Below are 16,388 nucleotides of genomic sequence, written 5' to 3'. Positions count from 1 at the left end.
TAACATCACTAATTAGTCAAATTTTTGGACTTCATTGTGTCTCCCAAGCAACAGTGCACCAAAGAAAAGGAAAGCCATCACCATGGAAGTGAAAATGACTACCATAAAAAGCTCAGAGAAAGTAGGCACACCCACCAATATTGGCCGCTCTTGTGGTCCCGACTGCTCAACTGTCTGAACCATTATTACAAATAAAGATTATTGAATGCTAGCGGGGTCATGGAGTCCGTGTGCTGTTACAATGAGATCTGGGAGGAGTAGAAGAGGTGATCCCTCCAGACTCGCCTGGGACAATATTTAAAAAATGTAGAAAAGCCTGCAAGATAACCACAGGGACAAAACTAAGTAGTTCTCGTTCTATTACTACCTTTCATTTAATTATTGTATCTAATCTTTTTATGACTGTATTTTGTATTTCCTTTATGTGTTCTGAGGACAGTGAGTTCATTTAGGTATAAGTTCCGACTTACACAAAAACTCGACTTACATCACAGTCTAGGAACGAAACGCATTCATAACCCAAGGACCACCTGTACATCACGTTATACGGCAGTGTTGTGATTCATAGAAAAAAAAAACTATTTGGTGGGAGAATGTGTGTAACTCTTGAGCTGCCGTACGCACATTTTGGAGTCAGTGACAATTGGAGACTCTAACGGGCTTGTGATAAATAAAGTCACATGTCTCAAACAGACGTAACTCACTTCATATCAAACCGACGTCACTCTTCTTACAAAGTACGTGCTTGTGGCTCCGCAACTATTCCGCTCCCGTTTCAATTTGACAAGATATAAGCCGACTCGTATGTTAAAGGTGATCAGTCCATCAAATAATTTTCGTCATGATCAATGGCGGGAATATAACATGACACCAAAAAGCACAAACATTAAAAGGCATACAGACCAGTCAATGATAGTTCATTCATGCTGCAGCTTTGAAGGTAACTGGCAATTCATTTCCTGTTGCCCTTTTGTTGTTTGGCATGACCACACATGCCACAAATCTACTTTTGATGCCACAAATCTGCTTTTTGAAAAAGACGCGCGTGATAATGCTTAAGTACTACAGTACATGTCGACATAATCAGACCGATTTTTCATAGAAATGACTCAGTTGAGTCTTTTTTTGTCAACAAAAATGTCGATGATGGCTTAAAGGAAACATCTACTAACAAGTGTGAATGAGAAAATTCTCCTATTGCCTGAGGTAGATAAAGTCCTTAAAATCCTCATTATTATTATTATTATTACCTACCAAGTGGATCATCTCAACGCTTTTACTGTAATTGATAAAAACGTGAAGCAACATTTAACATAGTTTACCGCTTGAACTCGTCACGTCTGCGATGAAAAGCGTCACTCTCAGCTGACACTGACAGCGGCGGTGCGGTTGTTGTCGTGTCTACAGTTGTTGTGACTGTGAAAAAGGTCGATCGGCAAAATTCCAAAAAAAGTGCATTTTTCCTTTGAGCGGGCCCTTTTTAGTAACAAGAATACAGTGGACCAGGACTGGATGAGCTGGTCGACTTAGACTGGTTGTCGACATTAACGGGGACAACCTAAACGGGTTCTACTGCATTTATACAGCCTGGGCCAAAAGTAGGTAGGTAATGTGTCAGCAGTTCCTGCATGTTGAAGGCATTGATGGTATGGGCTGGCTGAATCCGATGGAGCACCTCTGAGACACCATGTCTCATTCCATCCACCACCACTATCACGTTGCACCACAGACTGTCCAGGAGCTGCCGGATGCCCTGATCCAGTTCTGGGAGGAGATCCCTCAGTTGAGGAATTGAGGAAGTGGGATCAGATCGTGAGCTGATTATTCTACTTTTGTTTTGAGTATGATTCTGAATCCAGACCTCCATGGGTTCCTGATTTTGACTTCCAAGAATACTGCAATCATCGAGATCCAAGCGTGTGTTCCCTTTTTTTTTGGAGCAGCATAAGTTAGTTAATTTAAAAAGTGTCTCCCTACTTTTGGCCCACCCTGTACATACAGACCCTGGTTTCAACAGCTGATGGCAGCACTGGCATCTGAGATATTTTGGTTTTGTTTTTGTACAGGAGGAAAAATGTGTTGGCCAACGTTATTTCAAGTCTTTCCTATACTGTAACTCACCTGTTTGATACGATCAGGATTGACCGTGGTCTGTGGCTGCAGTATGCTGACTGGTTCCGGCTTCTGGGCACTCTGAGGCATCTCACGGACTTTCTCAGCAATGAAGTTGTGGACACCATTGAGAGCTTCGACTGTACCCTGTATCAGACAGACACGCTCTGTTGTTCCTGCAATGACAGGCCAAGAGAAGAAACAGAAATGATCGGTTACTTTAATCCACGCTTGAGTGGGTATTAACAGGATAAGCCCTTCAAATTCCGGGGTTTTTGTGTGTGGCTAAAACGCCTAAAAAAGTCATTCCCAAAGTAAATATCAAGCTATCCTTCAACCACTTGGAAAAGAGGCATGGCTTTGGGATCTTTTAAAGGCTAACAATGTGTCTCAGTGCTACTGACACTGGCAAATAATGCAGGCAGTCACTGGTTTTCAACGTTTTGTCTTACAACGTGTCGTGGTTACAACACACTCCCATAAACAGTTCAGTTTGTAAATCAGAGACTCGCTCGAGAACTAGTTAGGTGTGCAGAAGAATGCAAGGCAGCCTCCCCTGATGGCAGTGCGGCAAAGAAAAGGAAAGCTCCCACCGTAGAAGTGAAATCAGCTATCGCAAAAATGCTCAAAACTCCGATCAACATTGGCAGCATGCCTGGTCCAAGCCGCTCGACCGCCACAAGCATCATCAGGGATGAATGGCATGGACGGTGGTCACTCAGCACACTTTTTGGAATCTCTGTTTCATTTAATCTTTTTATGTGTTCGGTGTACTACGTAACTAGACCATTTTTGCCAGCGAGGGAGTTAAATCTACATTTCTATTGAGACTTCTTGGAAATTCAAAATGTTAGTTGACATTTCACAAAGCAACCCAATTACTGACCTATTCCTTCTGTTCCCCATTTATGCAATCGACAGAGAAACAGCCAAAAGACGCATGCTTAGTTAGTAAACCACAGGGGGGAGAAGGATTCCTCTTCTATGATGTAACTCTTGCAGCGCACCAACACGGAGTCTTACTCGCCTTGCAGTTCTGGGAGGCTCAACAACCTCTGGAGTTCTTTCTACACCCACATTGACCCAGCCAGCATTCCGTTTCCATGGCGAAGGGGCTGAGGCATGGAAACAGGTGACGCAACAGCATGTCTGCTACGCTCCATTTTAAAAACTCGCCAATTCTGGATGTGCCTTCCTGCCTTACTTTCTGTCGCTGTTATGTCAAATGCCTTTGTCAGGAACATGTGTTCTTGGTGTCAGTCTGTTCAAGTCAAATAATGAATAACATATAATGTCACTCGTAGACCTCACACAGTTATTCCGATGTATCATATTGGTGTCTCACAGTCTACGGAATCGGTGAGCAACATCAAATATCGATATCGAGGGAAATTCTTGATGCAGTGTCAAAATTGCAAAATGGGTAATACAAACATGCTTGGCAGCATTCAAACATGTTATCCTGCAACAAAATGTTTAAACGCTAAAGGGCACCAAATTCTTGATTTATTCGTCTCATTACGCCCCATTTTAGGCCACTCAACTCCCTCCACATTTCTCCACCAATTGAAATCATTCACGACACTATGGCTATCTGTCAACACAGTCCCAAAAAATTCCACATTTTCCGCGTCAACATTCCCATTGAAAATAAGTTATACATCTCAAATGATTCAAACCATTCCAGCATGAAAACCTCCAGTTCATTCGGGCCTTCTTTTTTCCACATCCCAAAATTTCCCACTTTTCCCAACATTCCACAATCTGTAATTGATACGTCATCAAATTCAGTGCCGGCCATCTTAGACGATTTTGACTGATGTTTCAAGGCACACAGAATATCGTGTTCTATGGCTATATAAACATGGAACCTACCAAAAGAAAGAATAGGCTCCTGTGTTTCGTCAGGAAAAAAAAAGTTAGCTTCAAACCTTTTTCCGTTCTTTAGTAATCAGCAGTAGAACATAGGTAAGTTTCAGGAAAATATCAGTTCCCGACTAAAAAAGGGAGAAAAACAGCTCTTTGTGAAAAGATACATTTCAAGCATAACTTTCACTTTGACACAAATATTTTTTGCTTCTAAAACTGCTCTTAAATGTCAATGCATTAGTGCAGAGTTGCATCATCACCTCTTTTTGCCTCTTGCGCAAAAAAAATGTAGAAATACGTTGTTGGGATCCGGTGTTCGTGATTCTAAAAATGTATAAATACGTCTTTGGTATTGAATGAGCTAAAAAATGATGAACATATCTCTTCAGTTGCTTGTGAAATACATTTTTCAGTGCTTCAAGTCCCAGTCCACCGTGTTATTCTTTTTACGAAAACGTACCTGCTTGTGTCAACATGTGTTTCAGTATTGTTAATTTCATCATCATCGCTAAGCAGAGTGAAATGACAACAAGCGCTGGAAGGATCCAGAAGTGTCGCAAGGAGTCTCAACTGTTTCTACTATTTTTATTTCTGACAGTCCAACTGCAATTGCACCTATGCCTCCTACTCGCCAAATGACCGCAGACATTTGTGCGTAACGCGCCGGTTTGCACGTGCTGAATATAAACACAAAAATATGGCTGCAAACCGTTTCAGGTTTGACAGCGCCATGTCTCATCAACGTTTTGTGTAGATCAGCTTTGCACATGCAATCAAGTTTGCACGTTTGGATGCACGCAAACATTCAGTAAATCAGGCCCATAGCGACGTCATGCTTAGTACAAAATAAACTTCAGAATTGTACCACTGCATTTTTTTTTGTTATTTTTAGATTGTAAACCACCAGAAGACAGATTTGTGCATGTATGACAGCTTTACTATCATCAGTCTAGGCATACAAAGAAATGACAAGTACAATACACCATAAAATACCATATGAAAACAGAGGACTCTAAATAAAAATACATACCAATTGAGGAAAGCGAGTTACAAGTAAATGTGGAAGCAATGGCTGGTGAGTCGGCCAGTCCTAGGGGTGTCGACTTAAATGGGTTGATTAGAAACCAAATTAGGCTGTCCATTCTTTGTTCTGACCCTTTTGGTCTGAATTGGCCAAGGTGGTCCAGAGGCTATAGAGATTACTGGTGCAGTCCCAGTTCCTCAAACGCTGAAATGTCATTCAGCCAGATACTGGAGCCGTAATTGCTCCTGATGCTGTGTCATCATAATGTGAGGGCAGATGAGATGAGAATGATGAGCTGCTTGGCCTCCAATGAACAGCGTGTGAACGAGACAACCTGGTAAGCCAGTAAGTGTTGTCAAGGAAGCAAGTGCAGCCCTTTGGCCATAGCACAAAGACGTAGCTTAATGAATAGAAAATAAACTGCAGTACAATCATACCAAGGATCTCGAACACACTCATTTGGAAAATGTGCGGTGCTGTGAGTGGTTGTTTGTGTGTTGGCGTCAAACACAATGTAGAATTAATTACTGTACAGTGGAACCTTGGTTTTTAGCGTACACCCCGGTTACCATAGCTTCCCGTTTATGCCGAAAATCTTCATGGAAATGTAGATTTAACTCCCTCACTGGCAAATTCTCTGCTTTTCTTATTGCTCACGGCTGCAAAATAACCCGCAATGGAGTCAAAGAAAGCTGCTTTGATAAAGAAGGTGAGACACATGATGGAATTCAAGAAATAACACGTGGTAAAACCCAAAGGTGGCGTCTGTGTGGACCTCTGCTCGTCTTATCTCATTGCCGCTCCCACATAACCGTCTTCGTCAACATTCAAGTGTTCAAGCAAGGTAGTATGACATGAAATGTTAATTTATCGCTTTCAGTCATCATGTATATGTATTTATATGCATTTCAAATAGTTTTCTGCATGTAAAACGATAAAAAAGTGTTTTGTGTTAACATTTTTGGGTGACCAGAACGGATGAATTAGATTTACATTATTCAGTGTTTAATGTAATCCACAATTGTAACATTATCCTGACAATAACAATAACATCATACATCCTAGATTAGGGGTCTTATCACTATTTGAGCTACTTTGACAAATAGAAGGGAGAGGCAAGTTGTTTGTGTTTTATTTATGTGGCTGGCAACATTTCAATTGTACTTTATTTACAAAACAGATCTTCACTCCAACAATGTGGTCATTGTCTTTATGCTATTTTGTGGTGATTTGTCATCAAATAGAGGCATAATGTCTGAAACTGAAAAGTTACAAAAATACTCAGCAAATATTCTTTGACCCTAATTTGAGCTACTCAAAATCAGGCCTCGGGGGTGAGTATCTAGGGGATACACTGAAATCCCCCCTTTACAAAAGAGCCAATACGTTGCAGGGGCAAATAAACAAGCTGCAAAGGAAATTGCTGTGAGTTTGGGACCACAGAGAAGCACAGTTGGCGTTGCTGCTCGGCACCTGCTGGTCATTTCTGAAGTGACAAAGAGTGATGAGGGAAGCATTCCAAGCACTGCTTTCAACCTAATGTGTGCTTTTACGTCCACACATAAATTGCCCATTATTAATAACATTTCCGAACGTTAACGTTATGGTCTTGTTTTAAGGATTACTGTACACAAGCCAAGGTGTGTTATTACCTAAAATGTGGGTGTAATGTCTTATTAATGCTCTTTTGCAGTTTTATCCTTTTGTTCACATTAGAGCAAAAGAGATAAATAAAACTCTGTTAAACAAGAAAGGGTTCCGAACGCCTCACTGTGTACGAGGATTAAAAGAACCAGACTTGCGAACCTTTCCGCCTGCAAAAAACACAATCAGGCAATGGTACAGAAAGTCGCGGTGAAAGATAAAAATGTGCATCTTGAAAGCGTGTCGCAGAGCAGCCCTGCAGCTGCCATGCCACTGTGCTTGTTTGGTGCCGTAAGGCTACAAATGTTATCATAGATGAGATGCCTTTACGACACGCAACCATCTGCAGTAGAGCTTGGCAGAGCTTGTAGAGCTGTCCATTTAGATTCCGATACCTACGTTACTCAGATTTCCATGCCAGGTGACAGATTTCAGGAGAAATACTTCAGGCTTTGAGTTGCGAGCCTTTTTGTTGGCAGAGAGCGGAGAAAGAAATGCTCCTGGGACTCAACTTGTCAGTCCTCAGCTTTGCCAAAGACACCAGTGACGTTCAAGATCTTTCGTCTTGATTTTGGCTGAACAAAGTTGTAATTCTTCTGCTTAGTTGCTTAAGCTCTTCCCTGCTAAGAATCCACCGCTGCCCCAACTTTAAATCCGCTGTTCGATGTCTTCACGATATGCCACGCATCACCCGTCATCACGCTCGGGTTTTCAAATTCATTCACACGAGTAATGTGGTGATTTACAAACAGTTTAGCCGTTAGTTGGCTGTCGGGATTTCCGCAGTGACACATTTTGTTGTAAGGGTGAACGTTTTCTGCGATGTATGTGAAATACGCTTCACAGCTCGAGGGAAGAGAGGAAATAATGTCACCTAATTAACGCGCATGATTGTAATTGGACTTTGGCATCGCTATGCAGCTGGATTTGCAAGAATACTCAGTGTTTCCCACGGGACTGCAATCTATTTGTGGTGGTGGGGAGGGGGTGGTGCTAGATTACATCATTGTCTAATTGCATAATTGGCCTTGGCGCGTGTTCATGGAATTGTAATGGACATAGGAGACACAGAAAGTGAGGAAAAAAAAGAGAAAAGCACAACAAATGTTTCCAAATAAATATCATTTTTTTCTGTCGCTTCTTTTTTTTTTTATGTCACAAGAAAGCTGGAGCGAGCTGTGAGTGCTCATAGCTGGGGGAGGGGCCCACAGCAGCACCTGCTGCTCGTTGAGAAGAGCGATACATGCTTTCATGTTAGTCTCCAATAAGGCCAGAAAAACTCGCTAGATTCGTCGTTAGTTGCTTTTTTGAAAAGGAGCATTTAGAGGGGTCTGAAAACTCGCTAAGTGGCAACACCGATCCCTCCTGCTACGTCTTCTTATTCTCTGGCAGACCAGGTGCGTATGAGGTGTGTTAAGACGCAGAAATACGATGCCATCCACTGTATGGAATTGCAACGACATTCAAAGACAGTCCTGTTGTGATGTGTTTATGAATGAGTGCCAACAGGTAGCACGACATTTATTTCCCTCGTTTATTGCTGTTGGTTCCAGACCCGGCGCGATAAGTGAATTTCCGCCAAGTAGGATTCAGTATTAGTAAACTGAATATTTTTGTAGTTAGAGCATAGAAAGCTTGTTTAGGACCTAAATATGTTTTTGTAACCATAATTAGAGCCCTGTAGACATGAAATAACACCCCTATACTGTAGTCACCTTTACACTCCTATTATTCTCTGTTTACACTACATTGCACAACACTGATGCGCAGGCTACGGGATCACTGCAGGGACATAAGAGAGGGCTGCCGCTAATAGCATATAGCTAACTATCCATCGATTAATTCTCTATGCCGCTTATCCTCAATAGGGCCACGGGGGTATGCTGGAGCCTATCCCAGCTGACTTTGGGCGAGAGGCGGGGTACACCCTGGACATATAGACAAACAATCATTCACACAGTATTCATACCAAAGAACAATTTAGAATCACCAATTCCGAGCTAACTAGTTAGCCTCCAATTTATTTGTTCTAAACTTAAGAAAGGGTTTCAAACGGAGTGGAGAAGAAGGACAAAGTAAGAAGCCAAAAAATGTACCACTTCCACACGGAATAGGAGAAGAACTTTTTTTTCACTCTGTCATGTCGGACATGCCAGGGCTGACTGCAAGTAGTGTTGTATCTAAGGTACTGTAATGCCTCATCAATGTAACATTACTGATGCCTAGTGACCAGAATACCACGTATGACTTGTCTTTCAATATTTTTGGACTAATAGTAAGCCATAGTCAAGCCATAGCGATCATTTATGAATTATCTTTTGAAAGAACGCAATAGAGCAAGGCAGTGATGTTCGAACCATGATGTAGCGAGGGATGACTAAAGGAAACACAGAATACTGGTGTCTAACTACTCGAGGTATAATGGTACATGTATATGTAATCAGATTTTTTGGTACGGAACTTTCGCTTCAGTGAAGAGGCGTACCCATTTTCCACACAGTACACATTGAGTGAGGGACAGGAAGTAGAACTGTCTATAGTCAAGCGTCTACTCGGTAAACTAATACAGTTTGGTCCAGCCTTCGGCTAGCGGGAGTCATGGCTAGCGATAGTGCCAAGGAGAAGCCAGAGCCGTCGTTAAAGGCTCCTATTTAGGAACAGTTGCCTTCCCGGTGAAAAATGTCAACGGATAAGCCGAAAGCAGAGAAACGATCACATTCGTCACCGCCACCCCAACGTTGTAAACCAAGGGGAATTGTTTTTTTAAATAAAGACCTCAAATGCACTACACAAAAGGTAATAATTTAAGTATGAAAAGAAGCTGATGTATATTGAACAAGATGTGTCACAAAGCATGCTGGGTGTGAAGACATTGGCGTTAACACCTAGCATGAGGACATTTCAGCATGCATTGAATAAGGTGCAAATTCCAGCAGGCTTAGCTCTTCATAACTAATATCAATTGTGGCATGTGAGGTGGAAGTGAACGATTTTCAAGTGTGGTGTTAATGGTTGCTAAATGCCATAAAGCCCTGCCGGTGCCACAATTGAGTATTTTAGAAGACGTTATTATGGCTCCAGAGAAGTGTTGTAAAACAAAACCAAAAGCTATCTGGTAAACATTTCAACTTGAAACATACCATGACATTTTCCAGGCACAGTACCGGTTCAACAAATTCAAATTCAACTTAAAATGCATAAACTTTCATCTATTACTACAAACAAAATAATCAGTCACACTGTTCTAACTGTTACTGTTGCACTTGTCAGCATTTTTGCAGTTTCCTAAAAAGAAGCCTTGTGAACCAGGGGTGCCGAAAGTCCAGCCCGTGGGCCATTTTCGACCCGCAGCTCATTTTTATCGGCCCTCTGCATGTTGTACAAATAAAATTCATTATTAATGAGACATATTATTAAATGTTACACTCATTTGCGTTGTCACCTACAACACAAAGCTCAGATGTGGATGTTAGTGATGTGCGGATTGATACTATAATATCGATACCTCTGACACCAGACCTTTATGCTCTGAAATTGATTCTGAAATCAAAATATTGATAATTTCATACTTCAGTAAGTTGAGGTAATGTATATCATTAACAGAATAACAGTACGAGGTAAGTAACTATAAAGATCTTGTCTAAAAGACACGCGGTTGGTGGGAACTACTTCTTTCTTCCGCCTGGGTGCACACCGCTCGGTCAGTCAGTCTCAGCCTGTTGAAATGACGGACCATCTTAAACGGTGCCGTGTGTGAATTAGTTTTTATAGTAGTTCTTAATAATATAGCATTTATTTGAATGGTTTTATTATTTTACTTATTTTCTTTTTTTATTGTTTAAACACCATTTTCACATATTTTATATGATTTTGTCCACTCTTTGTGTTTTCTCTTGTATATTAGCTTTGTTACATTGTAAATCACTCCAGTACCGCAATATACTTCAGCGTTTAACATAAATAAATCAAGTATGCTGATATCTTGTATTATTAACGGTATGAGTTATGTTATATTTTGAAAAGCACTGCTTTTCAAAATTTTACCAAACACATTAGGTGTATTTGCACAAGGTATCGGATTGAATCGCTATCGCCGATACAGCACCAGCCTGAATTTTACTCAGTAAAGGAAATCAGTGGTATCGCACATCACCAGTGGATGTTTTAATAGGACGACCTGCTCTACGTAGCTTAGCTTATATTAACCTACACTGAATTGACTCTAGCAGCGGTTTTACATTTTGCATTTTTCTTCACTCAAAATGAACCGCACCGTGACCTTAAAACCAATGCACGTACCAATCTGTGATCACGGCGTAGTGTTGCACCCCTACTACCATTCAATGGTAAAGACACTTAAGATTCAGGGAACCACAAACATTGTTTTCCTCCATATTCCCACTGGCCTATAACTGCTACACAGGCCTCGGTCTCGCTAGTTTTATTACTGCATCAATATCCCTACAACAGAGCACTTTCAATCTGATAAAATGTTAAAATCGATGTTTTTATTTCACCTTCTGGGTTTAAATATGCCTACATATGATGGAGTGGCAAAAGGTTTAAGTAAAATGACTATTATCTTATATACAGTTAGAGATTATTTTCTACTTGAGGTTGAAAGTAATACATGCAGAAATGAAACTGCCAGAATTAAACTGTGAAGATCAACCAGTAAGGGTATATACCGTGGAAACTCTAAAAACACCAGTTGTACAAAATGGACAAAACAATCTGCAGACATAACGTCGCGGGAGACCTCATCATGTCCCATGTCTTCAGTAATCCCTGAACTATTACTACTACTACTACTACTACTACTATTATTATTACAACCTTTATTATTAATATGATTATCCTCACTACCGTTACATGTTGTCCCTCGCTACATCGCAGTTCGAACATCACACCCTCACTATCACATTTTTTCCAAAATGAATTAATAAACAAATGATCGCTGCTTTGTGGTTCAATACGGCCTATTGTTAGTTTTAAAAAAGCTATTTAAGTAGACTGTAAGTATTCTTGGCCTAAATTAAGCAGTCTGAAGCAAAAAAAATGGCTAAATGAATGAAAATAAAATATAAGGCATTGAGAAGACATGATATCTAATGTAATATCTGTGACTTGTGTGCGCCTTTAAGGGGCGGGGCCTGCGGAGTGGCATGTGTGACGTCATCTAGATAGAGTTGACAGGTGTGGTTAGCTCACTGTTAGCAGCAGCGTCTTTGGTTAGCAGTGTGGAGAGAACACATACTGCCGTGAGTTGTGGCCGACAGTAGCTCCTGTGTGATCACTGCATATGTGTTCTCTGCTCGTTAATAAAGCGACTGCAGTGCATTGTGAGACGCTAATTCACCACAAAGAGTCTTCCACTTTGATCACTAGGTGTCAGCAACGTTACATTGATGAGACAATGGCCACCGCAGCAACTACGCTGTCAGTGCTAACATGTGACTCTATGTTATATCTTATTTATGTCTAAGATGTCATATTTTCTATTATTATGTCTATTATATTGGGTTGCATGTGTAAAAGTGACTATGGGGTGTTATTTCATATCTTGAGGGCTCCAATAATGCTAAAAAGCGTATTTAGGAGGTTATAAACAGGTTTTCTATGCTCTAACTACGGCAATATTCCATTTATAAGGAAAGGAATCGGATCTGGAACCGATTAACCACAACAAACGAGGGATTACCGTATTTCTATTAGTATTATGGCTGTCCTGGTTGCTCACTTCTAATCACTAGCAGGTGAATATGCTATTGCAACAGTTGTTGCAATGTCTGTCTGCTTGTTCCACCCTCTTCTCTCACCATGTCCATCCACAGGTTCCTGCACCAATGCTTATCTGGCCCACCCAGCACCAACAGACGATGAAATGGACGCTCTCACCATCCATTGCTGCATTTTTCACGCCCCCATCCATATCCAAGCCTATGTTCACTTTTTCTTGCTTTCCTTTGTGTCTGTCCGGTCTTAAACCATGTACTGTTTGGTAGCTTTAAAATAAAACCGCAATACAACTTGAACAGGGGGCGCATACCAGACTCACCTGTTGTACAGCAAATTTGTTATGGCAAAATAAACGTACAGTCCAGCCATACTGCACGGTTATGCTGACAAACAGGAAAGGTTAAAAAAAAATACTACAACACGTTTCGTAGAAATTACCCAGGTATGTAATAAGAGCACGGTGGACCACGCCTTGAGCTAGTCGACATACAGTAGATGGTGTGTCGACATAAGCGGGATCGACTCAACGGGCTCCATTGTACTCTGATTATATTTTATGTTTCAACAACCAAGACGACGTAACCTGGCCTCAACGCTTCGTGTTTACTTTCCCGTTTATGTTTGGATGGTGAATTCCCACAGTTCTGTTTTCATGCAATGTGCTCACATAAGGTGATGTGAGTCACTAGGTTGGAGTGGGTGTGTGTGTGCTTCTTGCACGGTATGAGTGGGCGCATGTGCAGTACAGTGCACTGCATTATCGGGGGATCATGAAATTCAATCAGGCAAAAGTTTTGTTCTCATGACAAATATGAAAAACTTTGTGCATTCGAGGGCAAGCGTGCAAGTAAAATGTCAGAATGACGTCATCGTTTCTGTCCCCGACTACTCGGAACCCAATCTGAAAGAAACACTGAGTGGGGAGGAGGAAAGAGGAAACTTGGCTTGTGTTGGAGTAGCTTGAGTACAGCTGGGAGAGGGGTCATGTCTACTGAGAGAGATTGAAAGAGGCTATTTCTGGGATGGCCCGCCTGTCCCCTCTCTTGCATACAATCATGCATCATCCCCACTCTTCACTATCTCTACTCACTCATCTCAGCCATCCACACCGAGGACTCATTTTACAGTCCCCGTCAGGGCCTTTTTGAATACATGCTTTTATGTCTTTCATGGACGAATGGGAGGCGTGAGGTGACGTTAGTGGGAGTCGGAGGGTGCACTCACACTAGGCCAACCGTATTGTGCCTGGGCCTGTTTCACACTGAAAGTCCGGCATCTTTGGCGAGAGTTGAGTGTTGGGCACCGATTCGTGCCCAGCCACGGCACGCTTCCCCTCTTTTAGGCGCGATTGGAAGAGGTAGTGTAGAACCTGGAGTTACCGAATGACAGAAAAGCGATTGCTGATAACCGACACGATTCAAAATAGAAATAAAAAGGGGTGTCACGAGATCCTGTGAGATTCAAACATGGTGAAATTTCTGGTTTTGACAAAAAGGTGTCTCATGAGAAAAGGGCAGCCTATGAATTGCTACCATGAATGATAATAAATGTAATATGGAAATGACTCGGTTATATAAAAAAAGTTTGTTTGTCCGATCACATTTTTTCATTGTAATTTTCTAAAAAGGAATGTTGAAATCTTGTCTCGTCTCGTGGCCCCAATCTCGCGCATCATCTCATTTCGTGAGTTGGGTGTCTCGTGACACCCTTAGAAATAAAATACCAAGACTACAAATGCATCAAGTCAAACACACAACACGCTTGGCCACCCGTGAGTTCATTTGCGTGCGTAATAAAGACGTGCTTCAGTTAATGCCATCGCTTCTCTCGGAACGGCTCGAAGTAAGACAAAGAAATTGCAATAAAAAAGCAAAGTAATAATAATAATACTCCGTTTCATTTAGAAGGGTTTTTTCTAAAAACTCCAAAGGCACTTTAGAATAGGTCAAGCAATGCAATCAATACAATGTACAATAAATCAAAAGAATACAGGACATATGCCGTTAAATGAGAATAACTAAGCAAAAAATGAAATCAAACCTTACAAGCAAGTTTGAAGAGATGGGTTTTAGCATGCGTCTTAAAGGTGGGCAGGTCAGTGCAATTAATGGGCGGGTGCCAGGAGGGAGTGCCGGAGGGAGGGGGCAGCGAAACTAAAAACTCTGTCGCCCCAGGTGCGGTTAGAAAATTGACTTTTGCTTCATTTTGAGTCTTTGTATTTTATTTCTATTATGAATTGTGTCGCTTATAAGATATAAGATAACCTGCGAGGAACAATGGCATTTTAGTCATTCTACTTTATGACCGCCTCTTCCAATCGTGCCAACGGAGGGGAAGCGTGCTGTGTCTGGGCAGGAATCAGTGCGCTCACACTAGCCAAACATGCCGGACTTTGGGTGTGAAGTGGGCCCAGCATGGTACGATTGGATTGTTTGAGCCATTGCAGAGAGGCGTGCAGGAAAGAATGGCTTCCCTGGTTCTCTAGTCCCCTGATTTCTCTTGTGTGTGATTGTGCTGCTGCTGGGTCGTGCTCATGACTGCCGCAGGAAGACAGATGAGGGCGTGAACCGTGTGTAATGGTGTTAGCATGCTACATCAGCCAAAACGGCAATGACGCAGCCGAAATATCTACAAACATTTAAGAGTGGGCCACTTTAGTTTCGTCAGTCTGTACTGACTACTCAGTCACACAGGCAGTTGTTTCTCATTACTCGTACGGACCAGGACAAGCACCCAATCAAATCCTTGCCAGCACCCTCTCCATGAACTCCTCACTCATCACAATTATGAGCAAGGGAATGGACAGAGCAGGTGGTGGCCTATGATCATGTCAAAAGATAGAAGTAGGAATACTACGTGTGTATCTGGACATATGTGCAGTAAACGAAACAAACAACAAAAAAAACAGTTGTCCCTCACAACTTCAAGCTTTGAATTTCGCAGTTTCACAAAAAAATATTAAAAATATATTAATGAATAAATCATACCCTTTCATGGTTGTACACGGCCTATAATTAATCAAAGTGTATGCATATTTAACCAAATGTTACGTACTTTTTGCCTAAATTAAGCATTTTCAAGCATAAAAATGGCTAAATGCACTAAAACACAAATACAAGGCATTAAGAAGACGTTGTGAATGTAGTATTATACATTGGTCCCTAGGTGTCTGTAATTGTTCGGTGAGTCAAGCACCAGACTTGATCGCCGGAACAACAGGCTTTTATTGCGGGTTTAAATGAAATCGCAACAGGCACAATAATAATAACATAATAATCATCACAATAATAACACCGGCTACTTTTGCGGCCGGCCGTCACCCACCCAAAGCTGAAACTCTGAACTCCCGACGTCACTCCCTGTCCATCCCCCACTCAGGTCCCTGAAGGGGTCACATTTATAGTATCACACATGAGCACAAGTCTTATTTATGTCTTAAATGGCTTATTTACTCTTATTGTGTCTACTATATTGGATAATACGAGTGTAAAGTCTAACTATAAAGTGTAAAGTGTAACTAAGAGTGTAAAGTCTGACTATAGGGGTGTTAGTTCATGTGTAAAAAGGCATGTTTGGAATGTCGCTTTAAACAGGTTTTCTATGCTCTACTACAAAAATATTCCATTTACAAATAAGGAATCCTACTTCGCGGAAATTCACTTATCGTTGTCGGGCCTGGAACTAATTAACTGCGATAAACGAGGGATTACTGCAGTTCCAATGAACTCCCTCAAACATACTGTAGTTAAGCAAAGTGTCCTGCACATCTGATCTGACTACATATTTAATAAATACAATTTAAAAAATGAATTCAAACCATCTTCAACACTGGAAACACAGCAGTTGTTGCCTGTACCTGCTTCCTAAAATTAGACTATGAAATATAATCATTTAAATCCTTCAGAAATCTTATATATATTTTTTTACATATTTGTCATACTCAGTATACGTATCCGTATATTTTCTATCAAAAAAACAACAACAACAACACACAATTTAG

The 16,388-nt window shown here is 41.2% G+C and overlaps 1 protein-coding gene across 2 annotated transcripts in view; it reads right to left on the bottom strand.

Annotated features, from left to right (window-relative positions):
- nova1 (NOVA alternative splicing regulator 1) overlaps positions 1-16,388 on the bottom strand; it is a 45,101-nt gene that overhangs the window by 14,485 nt on the left and 14,228 nt on the right. For both annotated transcript variants that reach the window (XM_054754807.1, XM_054754808.1), the window contains exon 3: positions 2,122-2,288. In XM_054754807.1, coding sequence (XP_054610782.1) covers positions 2,122-2,288 — 167 coding nt within the window. The remainder of the gene's footprint in view (positions 1-2,121; positions 2,289-16,388) is intronic.

Source organism: Dunckerocampus dactyliophorus, chromosome 16, assembly GCF_027744805.1.
Source record: "Dunckerocampus dactyliophorus isolate RoL2022-P2 chromosome 16, RoL_Ddac_1.1, whole genome shotgun sequence".
Classification (NCBI taxonomy): domain Eukaryota; kingdom Metazoa; phylum Chordata; class Actinopteri; order Syngnathiformes; family Syngnathidae; genus Dunckerocampus; species Dunckerocampus dactyliophorus.
Note: the sequence above shows the minus strand (reverse complement) of the source record. Positions and strands in the feature narration are given on the sequence as shown.